We start from the raw sequence: 23,983 nt of genomic DNA on the forward strand, positions 1-23,983 counted from the left end.
CTCGTCCCTGCCTCCCTAACCTGTTCTTCCTCCCACCTATCCCCTCCTCCCACCTCAAGCCGCACCTCCATCTCCTACCGACCAACCTCATCCCGCCCCCTTGACCTGACCTATCCCCTTCCTAACTCCCCACCTACACTCACCTTTACTGGCTCCATCCCCGCCTCTTCGACCTGTTTGTTTCCTCTCCACCTATCCTCTCCTCTATCCCTCTTCTATCTGCCTCCCACTCTCTCCCTATTTATTTCAGAACCCCCTTCCCCTCCCCCTTTTCTGATGAAGGGTCTAGGCCCGAAACGTCAGCCTCTCTGCTCCTATGATGCTGCTTGGCCTGCTGTGTTCATCCAGCCCTGCACCTTGTTGTCTCGGATTCTCCAGCATCTGCAGTTCCTACTATCTCAGAACTAGTGGGCACTGTTTAAGGATTAGTGGTTGGCCTCTTACAGCAGATATGGGGAGATTTTTTGTTTCTTTCTCCATCTGTTGACAGACTTTGGAACATTGCCTCGACTGCTGATAGAGGCAGAGTCAGTTAATAGTTTTAAGGCAGAGGTAGATTGATTCCCTTGCCAACATGAATCCAAAGTATTCAGGGGTAGATAGGAATGTGGAATGCATTGTTTCCAGTTCCCAAGTTGATGTCAGATGGTCTTTACTAACTTTCAATTTCAACTTTTTCTAACTGAATAGTTAATTTATTAGTTCTAACTCCACCAGTTACTATAATGGGATTTGAATCCAGAACATTAGCCAGATTCTCTGGATGAACAGTCCAGAGACATTACCAGTACATCATCATCGCCCCTGTAGCCTCTGCAAATACAAATTTGCTCCTAATTGTATGCACGAAGAGCCACAAATTCAAAAGCAAATATGGTTTCAAATCTGAAAACATGATCCATTTTAACTGAACAGATTTTAAGTTATGTGAGAAATAATATTCCAATAACGTACCATTTAAAATTTATCTGAAAGCGGAATAGAGAAACACTTTGATTAACAGTTTGAGAGAATTCATTTTTGGGCTTTTATATAAGCATGTTTGCATAAAAGAACAGGAGGCATTTGATGGAGCTTGCAGTGAGGGAAGTCTGCAGCCAATTCTTTCATGAAAACTGATAGGCCTTGTTGCCATGGTAGCTGACTTCAGATAAGCATATGCTATCAATATTTTTGAGCTTAAGACCATGTCCATGCATTGGCTGGTTAACCCTTCTAGTTCTAGTTAATAGATTTTATCATGCAAAATTGCAACAGATTTTAATTAAGCAAGTAGTTTAAAGAATGCAGTAGCTAAACAACCCCACAATTAACCTATTTGTAACAAATAATAAAACTGCACTGCCACGAAAGGTCCTGGCATTATAGTGATTCTGTGCACTTGATTTTAATTCACAAATGAGTACAAAACCAACCTGTGCTTGAACGGGAGCAGGAGGCGTCAGGTTCAGCTTAATTTAACGGTTCGGCCTCTTCAACACTGACATTGATCAAAATAACAGTGAAGTCAGTGGAAAGCAATTGCTGAGCCATTCAAAGTGGACAGTATGTAGACCCGTGAATATGATCACAGGCACAAATTACATGTTCTGAAAGCGGAATTCCTGACAAGTGAAGGCAGCCAAAAGGATTCCGGTGGGAATAGCCATCAATACTCACCCTTTCAAGCCACAGGTTAAAATAACAAACTGGATGTCAGCGCAGCCCTATCTGCATATTTAAAGCAGAGCTCACTGGTTTCAGACAGGTATCCTTCCCATCTCTAATTTAATTTTGCAGTCTGCCAGATCAAGGCAGAAAAAGAAGGAGCAAGTCTGCATTAATTGCCCATCTCATGTATTTTCTGACACACAGGGGGCTAAAATAAAGGACTGTATATATTTTATGCAAAGATAAGTTTACTACAGAACATGGCAGTGCCAAATGTGAACACACAATAACAATGAAGAATTACAAACGTCCATGGCGTTTTCGATCAACAATGTGCATTGTTCAAGGGCAAGATTTCGATAAACTTTGCACACGATCAATTATTGCATCCAAGTCAAAGCTAAATTAAGTAGATCATAGGCCACTTCAAGAATGTTTTAGATATCTAATTTTTGCTGCTGCAGTTCTTTTCTATTTGTGAAACTTTACTGTTGCTTCCATGTACTTGAAAACTTAGTACAATAACACTTCTTTCAGGCATTCAAAATAATTCTTCCACATGGAATAAGGCTGCAATGCTGATCTGTGCTAAACTGTCTCACTTTAATCAAAATAGTAATTTAGCATTTGATCTCAGGGCCACTGATGTAGGGGTGAGCAAAAAGGGCAGAATTGCTGCTCCTGGTTGATACTCAAATCAGTGGTGACAGTGTACGTGTAACAGAATATGAAGAAAGGATGTAGGTACAGCCTTTGTGACCCTATGGCAGAATTACAGGTTGATCCTTGACATGTAATCACTTACAGCACGTACCAGAAGGGTACTGGTACCTTGGAATTGTGCTGCAGAAGATTAAATGTCTCAGAGTGAGAACAGTAAGATTTCCTATTTAAAAACACTAGTTAAATGTTTCCCCTCCCTTTTTTAAAAGAAATCATTGAGTCACCAACAATTGCTTGAAGAAGTTCTTGTGAAAGGTGCACACAAATGGCAAATTTGCCTGAAGCAATTTATCATAAGTCATGTTTCACCCAGGCACGGTGGCCTCTCCAGCGCTCGGGTTGAAATTGGGCATTACTGGCAGCAACTAATCACATCACCCTAAAAGAAATGTTTGTATTCTCTGAAGCTAATCAAGTCCAGCAACCTCTAACAGTGTACGTGTCACATGCTACACAGCTAAACATCTGGAGGCAGCATTTTATTTTGTGAAATTAATTCACAGGATGTAGGCTACAATGGTTAAGCTAGCATCTATCGGCCATCCCTAATTTCCCGTCAGAAAGTAGTGGTGAGCTGCATTCTTGACCTGCTGTATGCCAAATTAATATGTCAGTCCATGGGAATTAGCATCTTTAAAACTTGTGTATGGTGCACAAGGTCAGATTTGGGAACTTTAAAATGTTCAAATTATTTCCAATTCTTTTGAACTTAAGAGACTTGTGGAAAATCATAAGCATTAAGTAAGTATCAAACATATATAAAGTCTACTGCTTTCAAAATAACTATCATTTAACGATGGCAGAATGCATATTAAATACATTACACATACATCAAAATCTACCACCTGGAAAGGCAAGCTTTCTCTGTTCCTCCCAAACAGTTAAGACTACAGCTGGGCTTGCCTCTGTTCTTCACACTTCCACTAGTATTGGGCAAAGCAAGCATTTATTACCCTCTGTTAGCAAAGTGAGTGGTTTTAGAGCCAAGCAAATCAGAATTGGTATGAGATCCTAGTTGGATGCAATCCTGGATGTCACATGATATTCTAGCCACAATATCAGAACATGTGGTATCCAGTCAAAAAGCTTCCGCAAATGTTACTACATTTACTGCCTCCTGTAATTAAATATTTATTTGGAAGAGTTTTTATGCAATAAGTTCCCATCAACAATGGAGGAAGAACAATTTGCAGAGGGGAAACCAGAGCTGGGAGGAACTCTGATTTTACCAATAAACAAGAGCAACTCACTGAAGTTCCATTCAGTGGTAGCAACAGAGAACCTCCGTCAGAGTTGACCTCTGCATGAAATGATCTGAAACAAACCAGGAGGCTGCGCAAAGGGCAAAAGGCTCAGTGTTTGGGATACTTCTCACAGGATGCATTGCCATAAACACAGTTTTACATCAGCACTTTTAAGACCATTCACTGAACTCAGAGCCAGAGAAGACAACTTGCATTAAATTACAGAAAATACAGCACAAGGTGACGCTACTTGCTAACTTGGTGTAATTTTATTTTTTTTAATACCCATGTTTAAATTTCCTTCCAAATAAAGTTTTCTTCTTTTCTCAATATCATTAGACACATATGGCAAAGGAAAGTTTAAACATCCTCAGTTCAAAATCCTTCCTATATCCTTCACTGTTTTCTTCCAATCAGCAGCACTGACCTCTGCTCCAGAGTTCTTAATTTGCTGACTAATGTGAAAAGTCTGCTCCTGACACAAAGTTAAAGTGTCAATGTTTGATTTGCATTTTTAGCAGCGCTCCTCTCAGTGACCACTCACCATGCTGTTGCTGCTTCCAGCACTACAGGACATGTTGATCCTCATAATGACCTACCAACCATTCCAAAACCACATGCCCATCCTCTGACTTCACCAGTCAATCCCAAACCTGTCAAGTGTTAACCTTTCTTTCCCATCTCCCCACACTTCCCATTGATGGAATCCCCATTTGCTAGTCTCCGCACTCCCCCCCCCTCCTCTCAACAAAAGAATCTCGAGTGCGTCATCTCTGCTCCTCCAGAATCCCTCACCTTCTTTCTCCCCCACAGCATCCAGCCCCTCACTCTCAGAGACCCTCGTGCTATTCTCTACCCCTAGAATACCCTACCTCCCACAGTCCTATCAATCCCCCACATCTCTTAATCTCTTCCCCAAAATTCTCAAACTCTAGACCTCTTTGGCGCCCCAAACTGTATGCCTCAGTCTTTTTGATCTGTACATCCTTTGCTTGCTGTGATCTGCCTGTATAGCTCATAAACAAAGCTTCTCACTGTATTTCGGTACACGTGACAATAAATCAATTCATCCTAAGAATTCCCAGTACACCAAAGCAGGCAGAGTTCACTGTACTGGCAATCAGCTGTCACTGAAGAGGCAGAGGTTATTCTGAGCATCACAGTGTATGAGAAACTTAAAAGTGCTGAGCTTTTGGAATCCTAAGGGAAGAAATCCCCAATTCTGGGAACTCTCACTCAAAGCCAGATTAAGAATGGCAGGTTTAACTCTCTTAAAGGACATGGGTAAATGGCAGGTTTAACTCTCTTAAAGGACATGGGTAAACCCAATGTGCCTTTACCGAAATCTGATAGTTTCACGATCGCTTTAACTTTTAGTAAAGTTGATACACAGATTCCTGAACTGTTGCGATCGGATTTGAGCTCTCATTGGTCCTGGTCTCTGGATTACTCATCCAGCAATCATCACACTAAAAGCAAAGTACAGTGGATGCTGGAAATCTGAAATAAAAACACAAAATTCTAGAACAAATCTAGCAACGTTAGTGGAGATGACAAGCAAACTTCTACCTAAAAAGTGTTGAGTTAATTTTCTTTCCACAGATTCTGCCACATTTGCTGCATACTTCGAGTATGTTCTGTTTGAGTAACCACTACACAACTTCAAGGTGGTCAATTAGCTCAGTTGGATGGATGGCTAGTGTGCAACGTGGTGTGATACATTGAACCTCCCCCTCACCTGATCCATGCTGACCCTCAGGTTAAACAACCAGTCATCCATCTCTCTAATGACAGAGCAGCTCCAGGACCCTCTAGGACTATGGCAGCTTTACCTTTACATTAGCTTCACCAGTCCTACAATTATCCAAATTCTCTACATTCCCCAGCCATATTCCCTTCATCCTGCATGTTGGTAGCCAAGTCTTTCAAGCTCCACGTTCTACAATTCCCTCTCCCCCTCTGTTTGAGCAAGTTGTTCATCTTCATTTTTAATATCTCCTTTGGCTCAATAAAGCATGAATACCAAAAATAAGTCAATACAAAATCATAATATGAAAGATCTCAGAAATCTGAAATAGAAACAGTAGATAGTAGGAAGTATTAGCAGGTCAGGGAGCATCTATGGAGAGATAAACCAAGTTAACGTGTACAGCCAATGGCCATTCATCAGAAGTGGGCAATATTGAGAGATTTCACTTGTTAGTTTCGAAAGCTAACTTGGTTGTACTTCCTTCGAATACACTTCCTGTACATTCTCTGTTCCATACCTTCTCAGACTCTTTTACAATCTCTATTACATCTGTCAATTTCAATACCAGTGCTTCCAAGATATCTCTTGGAACTGAAAATTCCCTTCCACCAGGAATACAAGGCACTTGACGATTTCCATTCTATTTCCCACAATTTTGCTCAGTCCTTCCCCCTCCCCATACTTAACTTCCAAGCAAAGCAATAGGATTTCTCTTGCATTCATCTTTCAAGTTTCTACTTTCAGCAGATTACCCTTCTTCACCATTAAATCCATCTTTTCTTCTGTTACAAGCATTCCAAAGGGCCTGCTCCTTCCACAACACCCAATCAATTAGTGAATCATTCACTTCCCACTGCAGCTTCCTATGCACACATGCCAGGTGCAACACGTGTTCTTTTAACTCCTCCTTTCCAAATGTTCAGGTACCCAAATACTCCCTGCAGGTTAATCGATGATTTACCTGAACTTCTTTTACGTTCATATCATGTAATTGCTCTTCACAATGGCATCTACTTTACACAGGAGTGTCCAAATGCAGACTGGGTGAGAATTTTGCGGAACACCTTTGTTTAGTCTCCATGATAGCAAGTTTCCAGATGCCAGTTTTTTAGTTCTCCACTCTTACCTATCCTCTTACACTTACACTCCTACACTGCTGCAATGAAGCTCAAAATAAGCTCAAAGAACAGCATATCATGTACCAATTAAACACCTGACAGCCTTACATACTCAACTGGAGTTTAATAATTTCAGATCATAAATTCTGCTCTCATTTTTTTGAATGGGAATCGTTTTATTTAGTTGATCAGCTAAGTGGTTGATTTTTTGTAATTTTTATTTGTTTAATGCATATATTTTTAATTTTTTTTCCATTTTAACATTATTTTCTTTAGGTAATGAAAGGTAGCTTATTTTATATATAAGGTATTATTGAAACTTTTTTTTCGAGGCTTAACGTCATTAAGGCCATATATAAGGCACAGAGTGAGATGGCTGGTAGAGTTAGAAAAGTGATAACCCAACAGGATCAGTCAGATAGGTGGGTGGCTGTCAGGAAATGTAAGAAGGTAGTTCAAAACTCTCCAGTGGCTATTCCTCTATCAAATAGATATTCAGGTTTTGGAACAGTTGAAGGGGACAGTCTGTCTGAGGAAAAAAGAAGGGCCAGTCAGTTATTGAACACTTGGATCGATACTTACATTAGGCAGCGTTTGACAAGATTTAATAGAATTATTGTTACAAGGGACTCTCCTGTCAGGGGCATAGACAGGAGATTCTGTGGCAGTGAACGTAAATTTAGGATGATTTGTTGCTTTCCTGGTGCTAGGACGAAGGACACTTCTAAAGTTTCAAGCAAACTGTTAAAGTGGAGATTGAGAAGCCAGAAATTATTGTACACATTGATAGGAACGACATTTTTAGGGAAAAGATTAAAGCAGTATAGAGTGAATTTAAGAGGTTAGGTAGAACACTTTAAAGTAGTAATTTCTGGTTTACTCCCAATGCCAAACTGAAATGAGGGAAGGAACAAATGGTTAAAGGAGAAAATCAATGGCTGAAGAGCTGGTACATTGTTCAGGGATTCAGATTTTTGGACAATTGGAATATCTGTCGGGATAGAAAAAGGATGGGTCTAACCTAAACTGAAAAGGGACCAAATCTCAGCAGGGAAATTTGGTCATTCTATTAAGGGAGACTTGATACTGATGAAGAAGGGAGTGGAGGAATTTTAAGTGGCAGTGTAAATGGAAGGATTGATAGGATAAGTTCTGCAAGTGAACAGAGCACATCAATTAGAAAAGAAAGACAAGAGAGAATCAGAGTATGTAGTAACTCTGAAGAACAAAAATGCATTCATTTCAATGCTAGCCATCTTACAGGTAAGGCTGATGAATTCAGCACATGTTTAAGAACATGGCATTGGGATGCCATAACTATTACAGAAAATTGGATGAGAGATGGACAAGTCTGGTAGCTCAATGGTCCCGGTTTTAGATGTGATAGGAAGGATATAAAAGGATGCAAGAAAGGTGGGGAGTGGGGGTTGGTGTTCTTGATTAAGGAATACATTACTGCTGTAACGAGGGAAGATATTTCTGAAATTTCAGCCAGTGAAAGTATTTAGGTAGAAATTACAAATAAGAAAGGAAAGATCATTTTGATGGGATTGTACTATAGGCACCCCCCAACAGTAAGAGAGAAATTGAGAAACAAATATGTAGGGACATCTCAGATAGATGTAAGCATAATGAGGTTATAATAATGGGGGCTTTTAATTTTCCAAACATTGACTGGGACTACCATAGTGTTAAAGATTTGGATGGTGAAGAATTTGTCAAATGCGCTCAAGAAAATTTTCTTTATCAATTTGTGGATGCTCCTACTAGAGAAGGAGCAAAACTAGACCTTTTTTTGGACAATAAGGCAGGGCAGCTGACTGAAGTAAAAGTGGGTGAACACTTCGGTTGTAGCGATCATAATTTTATTAGTTTCAAAATGGTTTTGAAAAAGGATAAGCCTTCCGTAAAACGTGAAGTTTTTAATTGGAGTAAGGCACATTTTAATTGTTTGTTTGAGATAAGAACTTTCAAAAGTTGATTGGAGTAGACTATTCACAGGTAAAAGGATGTCTGACAATTGGGAGGTGTTCAAGAGTGTGATGACTAGAGTTCAGAGGCATTTTGTTCCCGTTAGAGTGAAGGATAAGGATGGTAAGATTAAGGAACAGTGGGTGAATAAAGATGTTGAGGTTCTAGTCAAGAATAAGAATTTTTTTTTAAGATATGGGCAACTTGGTTCAGTGAATCTCTTAATCAATATAAGAGTGGAGAGGCATTCTTGAGAGAGAAATCAAGAAAGCAAAGAGGGAATATGAGATAGTATTGGCAGATAAGGTTAAGGATAATCCAAAAAGATTCTACAAATATATTTAAGAGCAAGAGGGTAACTAGAGAGATGGCAGCGCTTCTTTAAGGTCAAGGAGGTCGTCTTTGTGTTGAGCTCCAGGAGATGGGAGAGATACCAACTGAATATTTCATGTCAGTTTTTACTGTGGAGAAAGAAATGGCCTCTAGCAGAGGAATAAATACTGATGTTTTAAAAACAGTTCACATTATACAAGTAGTAGTTCAGGAGGTCTTAGAGGATATAAAGGTAGATAAATCTTGGGGATCTGATCTCATGTATCCCAGAACATTGTGGGAAAGAAGGGAGGAAATTACAAGACCCCGTGCAGAAATATTTGCATCATCTATAACTACGGTGCCTGATGACTCGAGGGTGGTTAATGTTGTACCTTTGTTTAAGTGAGGTTGTAAGGAGAAACCATGGAACTATCGATCGGTGAGTCTGACTTTGGTTGTGGGTAAATTGTGGGAGATGATTATAAAAGATAGAGATTTATGGACATTTAGAGAGGCAAAAATTGATTAGGGATATTCAGCACGGTTTTGTGTGAGGAAAATAGTGTCTCACAAACTTGATTGAGTTTGTTGAGGAAGTTATGAGAAAGGTGGTTGGTGGCAGAGCAGTAGACATTCTGTATTTGGATTTTAGTAAAGCCTTTGACAAGATTCCGCATGGTAGACTAATTCGTAAAGTTAGGTCACGTGGGATTCAGGGTGAGCTTGCCAATTGGATACATAATTTGTTTAAGGGCAACAGACAGAGAGTAATGGTGGAGAGTTGCTTTTTGGACTGGAGGCCTGTGATCAGCGGTGTTCCACAAGGATCGGTTCTGGGTCCTCTTTTGTTTGTCATTTATATAAATGATTTGGATGAGAATATAGAAGGCATGGTTAGTAAGTTTGTGGATGACACCAAAATTGGTGGCATTGTAGACAGTGGAGAAGGTTTTCTAAGATTACAAAGGGATCTTGATCAAATGGGTCAGTGGGCTGAAAAGTGGCAGATGGAGTTCAATCCGGATAAATGCAAGGTATTGCATTTTGGTATAACAAACAAGGGTAGGGCTTATACAATTAATGGTAGGGCCTCGGGTGGTGTTGTACATCAAGAGGGATCTAGGGATGCCGGTACGTAATTCTTTGAAGTTTGCGTCACCTATAGACAGGATGGTTAAAAAGATGTTTGGCATGCTTGCCTTTGTTGTTCAGCCCTTCGAGTACAGGAGTCAGGAAGTTATGTTGAGGTTGTACAGGACATTGGTGAAGCCTCTTCTGGAACACTGTGTCCAGTTCTGGTCGCCCAGTTATAGGAAGATCATCATCAAGCTGGAGAGGCTTCAAAAGATTTACTGGGATGTTACTGGATATAGAAATGTTTGAGTTGGATAGGCTGGGACTTTTACCACTGGAGCATAGGAAGTTGACAGTTGACCTGATAGAAGTGTATAAAATAATAAGAGGTATACATAGAATTTATGGTCATTGTATTTTCCCTAAGAGGGTGAATTTCAAGACTCGGGGACACATTTTTAAGGTGAGAGAAGAGAGATTTAAAAAAGACATAAGAGGCAATTTTTTCCACAAAAAGAGGGTGGATCACATACGGAGTGAACTTCCTGATGAGGTAGTGGATGTGGGTACAATTGCAACACTTAAAAGACGTTTGGATATATGAATAGGAAAGGTTTGGAGGGATATGGGCCAGGACCAGGCAGGTGGGACTAGTTTAGCTTGGAATTATGTTTGACATGGACTGGTTAGACTGAAGGGCCTGTTTCCATGCTGTATGACTTTATGACAACTTCTCATTCGGTTCCTCCTGATTTGCATCTCCTCCAGACATGTCGTTTGCTTCATCTGTCCTATTATCATTTCATTTTGACTTGCATGACCGTCCCTTTTGTCACTTAATCTCCCCTACCTTTTGACGCATTAAGACTCTTCTTTTGTCCCTTACAGTATTTTCTGCCATCAATGTGGCCGAGGAAATTGATGATGGTGATGTTGATATGTGCCTATAGCTGGTAGCTGATAGCTGGCTCCAGCTGTCTACAAGCAGGTTAATGGGTTACTTCCTCACTCACCGCTTCTTAGCATCCCCCTGGCAGCTCCAATCAGTGTCCTCTGCATCTGGTCTTCCCACTTCACTCCGTCTCACCACTCCCCACTTCACTCAGTGCCCCACTCCCCACCTCCCACTTGCCACATTGCTCCCTCACTCCGAGACAGTGAACAGTCAGGCAAAATGGTAGTGAGCAGGGGAAGGAAGTGAGGGGTCAGGAGCTGAGTGGAGAAGCTTTTGGAGTGGGTCAGTGAACAAGTCCCAGGATTTGAATTCATTTAAATATGTGCAAAACATTCATTTTATTGCTCCTATTCTTCAACACAAGATCTCACTGCTGCCTTTCTCAGGCAGATTTTGAAGGCACTGCAACTGCATAGGCAGAGTACAGCTTTTGTTCCTTCTGTACCTCCCCATATCTGTACTTCCATAAGGCTGGTTCATCACTAACATCTTCCAGTTCTGACAATAGATCATCGGCCTTAAACAGAGTTACTCGTTCCATAGATGCTGCATGATTTGTTGATTATTTCCAACATTTTCTGGTTTCACGTCAATAAATTTTCATTCTTCAGTTTCCCTCAAAAGGAAAATTAACATTGGAACAATTCAGAAGTTACATTTATTGGACAGAGTCAGATTATTCAATGTAATTTGGCACAAATTTCATCAAGGATCTTCAACTTTAATATCTTCTGACATGAATATTAAGTCTTCAGAGGAGACAACACAAATCACAGTTAACATGAGCTAAAACGAATTGATTTTTAATCAGCAATTTTATCTAACTTAAAAAGCTGAATTAAATTAAGAACTGCTGCACACAAATGCAAAACAAACTTAATTAACCATCTCTTCACACGATATGGAAAAAAAAAAGTGGTATATTTGAAAAGCAAAGCCTATCTTTAGGTTAGGGATGCCACAATAAAAATAAGTATGTAGACATTAACACTGAAGCATAATACAATATTTCATTTACACTGGACTTCTATAAAACATGCTGCAAATATTTTTACATGTAACAGGAAAACACTGAAATGAAAAAAAAAACTGAAAGGTTAATGAATCTTGATATCAACATGTTGTCTTGAACAAACCTAATGCATGTGTTGTATTCGTTCAGGAGCAAAATATCCCTATTTTGGCAATACTTACATTTCTGTACAAGTATTTCCACTGAAGAAAGGAAACAGAAGACACCACACACACAGCTCATCAAGTTAACATACCTGCCATATCTTATCGAGTCCAAAATCATGTGATGAGTGCTGTAATAAGTATACCATTAGAAATGCTGCAATACTCAATTTCCATCCAGTAATGGGAGGTGCTTTAAACATTTTAATTCTACATTTTTAAGTTGCTTATTACTTGCAGCTTTCAGTTTAACCAAGTCAGAGGTGGAAATACTTATTCATCAGTAAATAACTTCACCTCAGGCCTGGTACAAAAAGCTACCGGTTTCAAGGAAACAAAGGCTCTCACAAACAAAACATTTCTATGTAAACCAGCAGGGACCCACTGAGTAAAAATCAATTATATTTTGGAAAGAAGTTACGATATTTGATCAAAATAAGATAATAACGAAGCAAACTATGTGGAACGAACATTTAAAAATGAGATTAATAAGGCTTAAAAAAGAGTGAAGAAAAATGTTCAACATAAAAGGAAAAGATTTTTTCCAAGTGCCATAAGTAAAAGAATAGACAAAAGGGTCAGAAAAGATTTGGATAGAAATTAGCCCTGGCTGCTGAGGAAAGACAAGGAATGTGCACATCAGTCAAAGCTAGAAACTACAAAGTAACAAAACAGAGAAACAAAGAAAGAGGAAAAATGCTGCCAGAGGCACATAAGAGCACCAGTACTGAATAGAGTGTGAATAGGACATGTTCTACATAAATTTGAGGTAAATGAAAATAAAGAGAACAAGAGGAAAAGAAAAAAGTGCATTGTCATTCATTTTAACTAATACAGAATCACACAGAGTCAAGTGGATCTGACACAAGGTATAACTGAACTTGCCAACAAACTTGTATGGGAAGTTCAACTAAATCTAGTCTAGTACTAAAGAAATGACATGGATGAATTTTTATAGGTCTCCAAGTGACCAAACTGTACGCACAGCGGGGCTTTGGGACACTAACGTGGTCATTTAGCAGTAACTGCCAACGGTGTTCATAGATTATGAAATTGTACAAGTTATGTTCTTATTGTTTATGAGTTATGTAACACTCCATTCATTGCATGTAGAATATGTGCCAGAGCTGGAGGGTAGTTAGAAATTGTGGTTAGATGCACAGAAATGTGTTATTAGAAAGGCACTGAATTAATTAACGTTAAAGGATTCATTCCGGATACCAGTTCCAGATGATCTAAGAGTCTTTTTACTCGATAAGGAGTGCAAGGCACTCAAGCAATTACATGATTATTTTCTGGCAGTTTGAGTGCCAGGAAATATTCCACAGGTGGGAATCAGATGATTCATCTGGCTCACTGAGTCAGTGAATCTGACTGCATTAAGACAGGGCACAGGAATAGCACGACAGAGAGGTTTGAAGAAATTGGGGCAGTTGGGAGATGGTGTTATTTTTCAGTTCCAACCCAAATATAGGCAACCAGCAGTGAAAATCAGATTAGCTTCATAGATACCTCCTTAGCCATTCCATTGACACCTCGGGCCTGCCTGGACTGGATGATTTATAAAAAAGCAGCAGTCTACCTACCTGAAACATGAGGTAGGATTTTTAAATACAGGAATCAGCAAGGCCTCAACTGAAATGCTCAGGCATTGAGCATCCTAATTACCACACCTCAAAAGGCAATGCTACAGAATGCACACAGAATAACCCAAAGAGTACTATTACTTATCTCACGTGGCATGGCCAAAAGGACAGTAGATAGAAAAATCAAGCATATTCAGAGACCCTTGTCAAATCCAACCTGTCTGGTGAACCAAAATTAAAAGGTCAGCTGATTTCCTACCCTCCCACAACCAGAAACTGCAGCAGCTGCTTACATCTCATTAGCAACTTGCGAATGAGATACAAGCCTTAAAATAGTTTGGGATTCATGTGTGTAATGAGGCTATTCCAGTTATCAAAGTCTAAGACAGCCGCTATATACATATACAGACACGTACACAATATATTGAATGGATATCTCTCAAATAAGACAACGAATCCCAAAATCAACTACTGATTTTACAAAGGGTTGCACTGCATCTTCAGCAACCAATTGTAGCCTTAATATAAAAGCATGCTTGGGCATACATTACAATAAATGTGAGGCAAGCAGAGGATGATCACTCTATTAATGCAACCAATTGTAGTGTGGGCCAGTGCATAAAAAGTTGTTCAGATTCTGAGTATTATAGGAACCATAAATGCACCTGTACTTGAGCTGAGATATCCCAAATGGATATAAATGAAAGGAGCATGGATTTGAGCAAGTGTAAAATTAACAGCTTTATGGGCACACTGGAGGTGCTACGGTCAGACTACACAATAGGACTTGGCTGGGACTAGGAAACAAAGCAGTATTTGAATAGTTTGCCACAACGTTTTTTGCTGGCATGGGGCAAGGCCCCCTGCTTCAACCTATGGCAGTAACGTAGTTGTTGGTCAACAGTTTAACACAAGAAACAAACTATTTCAGTTCTAAGTACAGCAAACACAAGTATATAATTCCTTCGGGATTCAAATTGCTACGGAAGCAGGATATTGCCAGTTGAGAGAGACTGGAGGTGGTACAGGTAGCTTGCTGGCTTTTCCAAAGGATTTCAATAAATTGAATTGGAATGACATAGGTTTACGTTCTATGCATTTAATCCCAGGGGTTTGCCACAGAAATTTGGATAGATTGTGCATATAAAGGCACGTTCTCATTTTTGAGGAACTTGATATTTCCTTTGGGCCCAGCATCGGTGGTCACTTCCGTAAGTGAATCTCAAGCGTTAATCTGCAAAAACCTGACACTTTCTGAAAGACGTTTCTTGAAAAGGCTAGTTACCCAAAAGGAATGGTTTAATTTTATATATTTACTGCAGTGTTTATTATTTGATAAATTTATCACGTTTTTGTCCTTCAGATTTCAATTTAACTTGTATTTCTTTAAATGTGCAATCCTCTAGTCTCAGTTTAATGTTCTGGTGCTTCAAAGTTTCATCATGGTTAGTTTAGGATTAATCCAGTCAATAAACAGCTTCAAACATGGTAACAATGAATCATATACTTAAAAAAGACTTTTTTTTTTAAAAAAAGCAGCAGCTTTAGGGAATAGGTTTCATTTATAAAAATTAGTAATTCAAAATTCCTAACTCTGTAACATCCAATAATTCAGACAGAAGGGCTTTAACTGTGGGTTGAAGACATGAAGTCTTAAGGAAATTGGTAACGAAGTTCAAAAAAAACAAGAAAACTTACCTGTCAATCACTTCTTCAAAGGGTTATATATCACTAATTATTATCAGTATTTGACAAGACTTAATAAAATCAGAAGATCTTTTCCCCAAATAAACTTTAATTGAGCATTTAACTGACGCTAACTTTCCAATAAAAGGCAGTGATTGTGAATTTACATCCTCTTCGATTTCAGTCACAGAACTATAATTTTTATAGCACAAAGTACACATCAAATATCTTAGTTCTTGGCTTTTAAATTTTTGCGTGTTTATTTCACTTTTGATGGTGCTTTTAAATTAATAACCTGAGGAAGTTGGCTGATTGTTAATGCTTTGGCAGCATTTTTATACAATTAATAATTTAAGTTGAGAATTCCAGTTCCTTGAGGATTGCTACCAACACAGTAGAAGTAAAATTCCACATCTAAAAGCAGAAAAATAAACAAACAATCACCTAAATGCAATATTGAATTGTTTGACAGATGTTACTACTACTTCCCTGTAAACTTTAGGCATACATGTGTCTGCAAAACAAGTTATCAGTTTAACTAAATATGAAACATTCAGACTTTTATCAGTTTAAAATTAATAAGCTCACTGCAATGATATGCATTTTCTTTCAGCATCATGCTACACAGTGACCTGTAGTTATGTGAAGTGGCCTTACCTTCATTTCAATAACTGTCTGAAGGGCCTTCGTCTTTGCAGACTCTGGCTGGCTTGGCGTTCTCCTGTGCAGCTCCTGTGGAGGTACACGAAGAAAGGAAACTTGACGACTCATTGTGTTACATCTTAAGTAATGGAACAATATACTCTACAGACAGAAATCAACATCATAAAATGGGGCAACGGGCAACGAAATGGCCTTTACGCTACAGAATCAGTCCTCAACCTCCCAAGCATACTGCAGTTTCTAGCTTATATTACAGTCATTTCTACTAGCACATGCGCTATGTCAGCTTCTATCAATAATTAATGTCAATTGTGACAGTGACAGCAAGCAAATGCTCAGTCCATTTAATCTAGCAGCTCAACTTCTTCATAGTCATCGAGCTATACTTCACTGCACTTTCGAAAGATAACTGATGCCTGTTAAACATGACAATATTTAGAACTTAGCCACAAGTCAAGAACGTCACAAACAGAAAACCAGTTTTTCTTTTGGAAATTAGGCACTCAGGGAAAAAAAGGAATTAAAAAGTATGAATTTAATATTGGTCAAGTACACTTTTAAATATTAATTGTATTAACAGTGCTGACCACTTCAAAATCACACAGCTGCCAGTCATCACAAAAATAATCTGTTGGTTTTGCATTATTTAAAAAGTGCACAATGACTGCCAAAACAGTTGCAGCACCATTCTCTTTTTCAGATAGCAAAGAGGGTTTTTGTTACCATTTTATATGAGCCTCCTAGTGAAAATGTAAATTACTGCAAAAAAAAAGTACAAAAGCAATTTTAGTCCATAATATTAAAAGTTACCATCTTAGTTTTCCACCAACTCTTACATGATGTAAGAGCTCAGAAACATAAAAGATGTTAATCAAATTAATGTGACTGCAGACCAGACTTCAACGTTGGCTCATGTTTCAACTTATTTGACAGTGCACTAATTGCTTTCAAACTATTGTTCAACATTTTATCAATATTTGGAGACAGTAAGGAGGTCAGATGGTGGAAGCCAGAGTCTATAGGTGAGAGGCTGGAAAAACACAGCAGATCAAACAGCATCTGAGGAGCAGATAAGTCAACGTTTTGGGCCAAAACCCTTTGTCAGGACTGACCAACATTTGTTCTTTGATTGGCAAACATAATAGATAATATTAAAACAAAATAAAGAACCATACAGATGCTGTAAATCTAAATCAAAAACAGAAATTGCTGGAGAAACTCAACAGGTCTGGCAGCATCTATAGACAGAGAAACAGAGTTAAAAGTTTTGAGTCTAATGAACCTTCTTCAGAACTGATAGTGTCTAAGATAATGTGGTAACTATGCTGATGACAGGGAGGGGAGGATGGGAGGCCTACTCCTTTCCCCTCCCACCCCAACGCCTTGTCATCAGCATAATTACCACTTTTTCCTAGACACTAATCAGTTCAGGAGAAAGGTCATTGGAACGTAAGTCCGTTCTCTCTCCACAAATGCTGCCAGATTTACTGAGTTTCTCTAGCAATTTCTCTTCTTGTTTCAGCATAGATATATTAATTAGGAAGTTGGATAAGCACATGAAGCAGAAAGGAAGAGAAGGCTATGCATCATAGCATTTGATGGAATAGAGTGGAAGTAAACTAGTATGGAGGATAAAACACCAGTACAGGCCAGCTGGACCAAACAGCCTGTTTCTCTGCTGTAAATTTTATATGATTCTATGCAACCATAAACCCTATGCATTCAATAAAACTTACTGAAACAGAAATACGTTTATTCCGACAAACACGAGAATAAATGAAGTGACAACCCTTTGAAGGTCAGTCCAGCCATTACAATAAAATGGTATCTGCCAGTAAACATTCAAAACAGATCAATTGGAACATATATATAATTTCTGTAATCAGTTGTAATAGTTTATAAATGGGGAAAATAAGCAAGCTATAATTTTAAAGAGGTCAAAGCATTCTGTAATAAAGTTGTGCAACAAATTCCACTCAAAACAACAATGTACCTAATGAGACATTCCAGAGACTGGTGTCTTGTATCACCTTTTATGTGTTAGCTCATCTGTTTTAAATTTAAAGGAAATACATCTGTGAAAGTGTTCAAGAAAAGTTCTCACTACAGCGGCTATAACAGCATATTTTCCCAGCAACTCTTGGCGTGGATATGCAACAATTGTTCCTGGACGTTCCACAGAGCGAGGTCACCACAGAACTCCACAGCATGTTAATTGCCCCTTTAACTGAAGGAGCACAAGGCAGCTACAAACATTCCAGACTGGGCTTCTTTGATAGGTTTTCTGAGTGGACTTAAAATTGCAACGTAAGAGGCATCATTCAAGAACTAATTTAATCTCTGCAAAGCCAATATTCAAATAAAATGAGCTAAAGACAATGAGTCACTGGTGTGTTGTGGTGATTTGAGAGCATTCTATTCATTCTGACTTCTTTTATAGTTGTCCAGTTTAATTTCAGATCAAGATTCCATAAATGCACATTGAACTAATGCTCTTTTACAAAACTCACTGCAGCCATTGATTCAAAACAAAAAGAAGGCCCTGCACTTCATGTATTAGGATTAATTACCTGAAAATAATGCAAGTTCATGGAACTTCTAACTTTTTGCATTCTGAAGTAAAGAAATTCAAGTTATTTTCTGGTTTTCAATGATTTTGCACCAAATTGGAAAATTCTGTTGAGACCTATCAACAATCTAAGTCTGTGGTGCATTAACTGTTCAGTCATTGTCAGAAAGTTTTGAATTAGTTTAAATGAATACACACAATAAAAATCAGTTGTTCTCTTCACTCTTCCCCAATATGCAGACCATGAATAACTCAGAGGGGACAGAAAACAAACTGTACCCAGGGCTCTAGCATTGCAATTTTTTAAACCATCTGTTGGGAGATAAACAGTAATTCACATTAGACTCCCTTCCCTAAGGTAACTTGCCAGGTCTTCATTCTGCAAATACAACATTACAGAAAAAAATGAAAGCACTAAGCATTGGAGAAACTCAGCAGATCTGACAGCACCTGTACAGACAAACAGCAATAACATTAAGTCAGTCACATTATTTCTCTCTCCACCTGCTGAGGTTCTCCAGTACCTCGGTTTCCTTTCAGATTTCCAGCATCTGCAGCACTTTGCTTTTATTACAGGAAAACATTTAGACGTTCTAAGGAACCTTTTTGTAACTTTGTAGTATTCATGATTCTGGTCAATTAATTAATACTTACTATGAGGTTTGGTGGCAGAAACCAGAAAGAAACTTATAAGAAATCTTAGATGGTCCTGGCAATCTGGACAACCACATCCACAGGAGATTGACTGGTTGATTGATTGATTGTCATATCTACCAAAGTACAGTGAAAGGCTTTGTTTACGAGCAGTACAGGCAGAACATAGTAAGCAAGCATGTACGGTTCAAAAAGACTTCAACACATACAGGTTGCATTGTACAGAGTACACGCTAAGCAAGATCAACATTTGTGAGACCAGCTTTTGAGGCTAGACAGCCCATTCATCAGTCTAATAATGGTCCAGAAGAAGCCGTTCCTGAACCTGCTGGTGTGCTCTGCCTGATGGAAGAAGTTGTAGGAGGTCAGTACCAGGGTGCAATGGGTCTTTGACAATGTTGGCCCTCTTTCTGTGGCAGTGAGCCATGTAAATGCAGTCCATGGATGGAAGGTTGGCTTCCATGATGGTCTGAGCTGGGCACACAACCTTCTGTAGGTTCTCACGGTCCTGGGCAGAGCAGTTGCCGTACCAGGCTGTTATGTACCGGACAGTATGCTTTCAATTGCGTACATATGGAAGTTAGTGAAGGGCCGTATGGACATGCCTGAGGAAGAACAGGCATTGTTGCCAGCAGTTTGATCAGCTTAAGCATTGGGTGGAGGAACTACAGTGCATCAGTGAGGCGGAGTGTTACTGGATAGCATACTTTTCAATATGGTTACCCCACAGCTTAAGGGAATGCTGTCATAGAGGGAATGAGTGACTAATCAGACGAACAGTGGCAGGTAGATACTCATCAGGAAAGCTCCAGAGTGCATCTCCCTCAAGAATAGGTTGTGTGCGCTAGAAAGCATCAAGAACGATGGTTTCTCTGGTCAGTGGGGAAATGGAGAACAATAGTGGTAGCAGATTAAACAGTGAGGGGTACACAGACAGGTGCTTCTGCGGCTGCAGACAGGACTCCAGGATGACGTGTTGTCTTCCTGGGGCCTGAATGTCACCGAAAGGTTGCAGGTCATTCTGAACGAGGAGAGTAAACCATCAGAGATCATGTTTCACATTGGGGCCAATGACATAGGTAGAAAAGGGAACAAAGTACTGGAACAAAAATTCACACAGCTAGATAGCAAATTTAAAAGCAGGATCTCAAAAATTGTTAATCCCTGGATTACTCCAGGTACCACACACCAGTCAACACAGGAGTAGCAGATAGATCAGATAAATGTGTGGCTGAGGTGTTGGAGCAGGAGGGAGAGTTTTACCTTCCTGGATCCCTGTGTTTGTTTTCTGGCAAAGGTGTGCCTGTACAATAGGCCAGAATGGGACCAACATCCTTGTGGGGCGGTTTAAGCTAATTTGGCAGGCGGAAGGGATACAGAGTGGAGATACAGTAGGGGTGATGTACACAGTGTATAGAAGAGGAACCAAGTCAGTCTAGAAGTGCTAAACTTAGTTAAGGTAAGGCACGAGGAAGCATGGCAAGGATGGATGGCATTTATTCTAACACAAAAAGTCTTGCGTATAAGGCAGTTGAGTTGTGGGTGTTGGTTAATATATGGGGACATAATACCATTGCTATCACAGAGACATGGTCGAGGGAGAGACAGGACTGGCAGTTCAACATTCTGGGGCACAGAATCTTTGAGCTAGGTAGAATGGGTGTAAAAGGATGTAGTTTCGCAATACTGATCAAGGAGTCAACTTCTGCATTGAGGAGGAAGTATCTTAAAGAGTTTCTCAAATGATGCCGTATGGGTAGAACTTTAAAATATAAAAGGCCAATCTCTTTGCTGCTCGGTCGAGAAAGATGGAACACAGATACATGGGCAGATTTCAGAAGTGTGAAAATAATAGGGCTATAACAGTAGGGGATTTCAACTTTCCTAGTATTAACTGAGATACAAAAAAGATGTGGAAAGGTTCAGAGGAGGTGGAATTCTTCAAATGTATCTAGGAGACCGTTTTAAACCAGCACATGGATATTATTTAGGGAAAAAAGCCACTTCCTAAAGCCAGCCAGGTGCTAAGTATAGCAATGGGAGTACATTTTGGTACTTATGGACATGGACAAGGACAAAGATGAACTAGAAATAAAGGTTCTAGACTGGGAGAAGGCTGATTTTAATAAAATGAGATCTGACCAAAAGGATCTGGACTGGGACCAGCTACTTGCTAGAAAATCCACATCAGATTTACAGAAGGGTAATAGTAAGAGTGCAAGCAATGTTATCGTGAATGGTCAGTCCAGCAAGTCTAGCGAACCCTCAATGTCAAGAGATGTACAGGATTGGATTTAAAAAGAAAAGGAAATTTTTGGTAAATACTGAAGACTCAAAACAGCAGATGCCCTCGAGGAGTATAGAAACTGGCAGGGGTTGCTTAAAATAAAACTAGGAGAGCGAAGAGGTGACATGAAAAGGCACTGGCTGGTAACATTAAGGAAAATCAAAAGGCATTTTGTACGCATATCGGGAGCAAGAGAATAACCAGGCCAGAGCAGGGTCCACTACAGTTCCAAGTGGCAGTCTGTGTCTGGAGCCAGAAGATATAACTGATTTTAAAGTAATCTGAATCTCATTATAGAGACGGATGATATAAGTAATGAGATAAGAGATAAGGACTGTGATGTATTTGAACAAAGAGGTATTAATGGTTTTAGCAAGTGTGAAACTAGATAAACTCACAGACCCAGATGACACAGATCTAAGGAAGGAGTCTGAGGGGATTTGAAGAAAATCATTTTTCACCAAGACGGTTATGGTTATATGAAACTCACTGCCTGAAAGGGTATTAGATGTGGGAATCCTCATCTATTTAAGGACTTTTTGCATGAACACTTGAAATGCCATAGCATACAAGGCTATGGGCCAAGTGGTAGAAAATGGGATTACAATATATGGATGTTTAATGATTTTTGCAGATGTGATTGGCCAGAGGCCTTCTTTCCGTGTTGTAAAAACTCTATGGCTCTAAGACTCAGAGTCTGGTAAGAGTAACGCATCACACCGAAAAGTATTTTCACTTACATCTTCATTTTTTCTCTCAGTTTCTATTTCAATCGTGGTTTCCTTGATCATGCAAGATAGTGTATCTCTCAAACATACCAGTATTGCTCATGATCAACACATCAACAGGTCAACCTAAACAATTCAAATAAGACTGACCAGGCTTTCCTTTTTATCACATGGAGCATTAAAGAAAGACTTACTGAAATAGGAATTGCATCTTTTCATCCAGAAACTGCAGTAAATAGCACTGCTGTCTTTCAACAAAGAGTTGGAAAGAAAACAGTCCCAATTCTCCCTCCAAAAACATGAAATAAATTCCACAAAGAGAATTATTTTGGCGGTACAACATCCAGGGGTCTATTTGTTCCATTTCTAAAATCCACAATTTCTCATCCCTAATTGCCTTCAAGAAGGTGGAATGAGCTGCCTCATGAACTGCTGCAATCCAATGGACTTCCCATCATGTAAACTAATGTTACTAGTGTCATTTAGGAAATGTAGCAACTAACAGATAGGTCATATAAAGATCAGTGAGATAACACTTTAAAAAAACTTCCTGGTAGTTATCAGTTGATAACCATTGGCCAGGACATTAGGTAGGACTTTTTTGTCCTTCTCAAATTATACGACAGAATCTTTTACCTGCATTTCAGGGGCAAGACAGAGCTAAGGTCTAGCCTCTGAAGTGAAATAGAACATCTCTAAAACTGGCATTCACTTGGTACTGCACTGGAGTCCCACTAGGCATTTTCTGCTCAAATCTCTCGAGAAGGACTTCAACCCAAAATCTTCAAGCTCAAAGATGAGTGAGCTACTAGCTTCTGATTGCGGACGAAAAGCGCAATGTTTTATTCCTTTCTATAAAAGCTTGTTTTTGAAGTATAGCATATTGTTTATTTGATTTCATATGCATGTAAAAACCTAGCAATTAAGAAAATCCAACGTTTGAGAAGAATTAGAAATGTAAATTAAGAAAAAGTACAAAGTCACTGCCTTAATATCACCATCTCCATTAACATTTGCTGTGCTGTGGCGAAACATTAAAATCAGATCATGATCTGACTGTTAATTGTTCAAGTGCTGACCCAAGGGTTCACCACATGCAAAAATCACTAAAGCTTAATAAAAATTACTGTAGTAATTATTACAATTCTTCTGTTACAACCAGCTGTTCTTTCAACTATTACAAACCAGGTGTTTCTGATCCTACCATAAATATTAAAATCAATAATCTATTGATAGGCCATGAAGGAACTGCATTATAATGTCAGAGATCTTTTAGGCAAAAAGTAATATTCAAGTATCTGTAAGCACAAGAAGATCGATGATTTTTTTTTTTTAAAATTGACATACACCCATGGCTCCCAAATCATTCTGGTTGCACACACTACTCATTTACAAACAAACATTCTGCACACTCCCACAGGCAGTTTCTTTCCTTAAAATTATCCCTTCAAGGATAGCATTTCACACATTATTATAAGTACAGTTTACAGGTACACGTGTCTCTAATAATGGTTTTACTTTCCACTGAGCTTCCTCTCTTCCCAGTACCATTCCTTCTACCTACTCACTCAATACTTCTGAAACCACAGAGCTATACACACCATTGTACCTTCATTAAACATCTTCACCAAAGTGACGGCTTGGGACAGTAGGGCCAAATGCCCCAGTAGTGCCCTGATCCCAGAATCAGCAGTTGCTTCTACCAATCAGACAGCTCTCACATCACCGCTGTGTCAGAAAGGGAAAGGGAGATAGCACAAGATGTCAACACAAGAGCAAGACAGCATGAGAGAGAGCGCGCGAGAGGCGGAGAGCGGGGGCAGAGAGAGCGCGC

The 23,983-nt window shown here is 39.2% G+C and overlaps 1 protein-coding gene across 2 annotated transcripts in view; it reads right to left on the bottom strand.

The window, feature by feature from the left end:
- LOC109925951 (ERC protein 2) overlaps positions 1-23,983 on the bottom strand; it is a 591,163-nt gene that overhangs the window by 431,414 nt on the left and 135,766 nt on the right. For both annotated transcript variants that reach the window (XM_048606399.1, XM_048606398.1), the window contains exon 3: positions 15,906-15,980. In XM_048606399.1, coding sequence (XP_048462356.1) covers positions 15,906-15,980 — 75 coding nt within the window. The remainder of the gene's footprint in view (positions 1-15,905; positions 15,981-23,983) is intronic.

The sequence above is a fragment of the Rhincodon typus genome, chromosome 16 (assembly GCF_021869965.1).
Source record: "Rhincodon typus isolate 14 chromosome 16, sRhiTyp1.1, whole genome shotgun sequence".
Taxonomy (NCBI): domain Eukaryota; kingdom Metazoa; phylum Chordata; class Chondrichthyes; order Orectolobiformes; family Rhincodontidae; genus Rhincodon; species Rhincodon typus.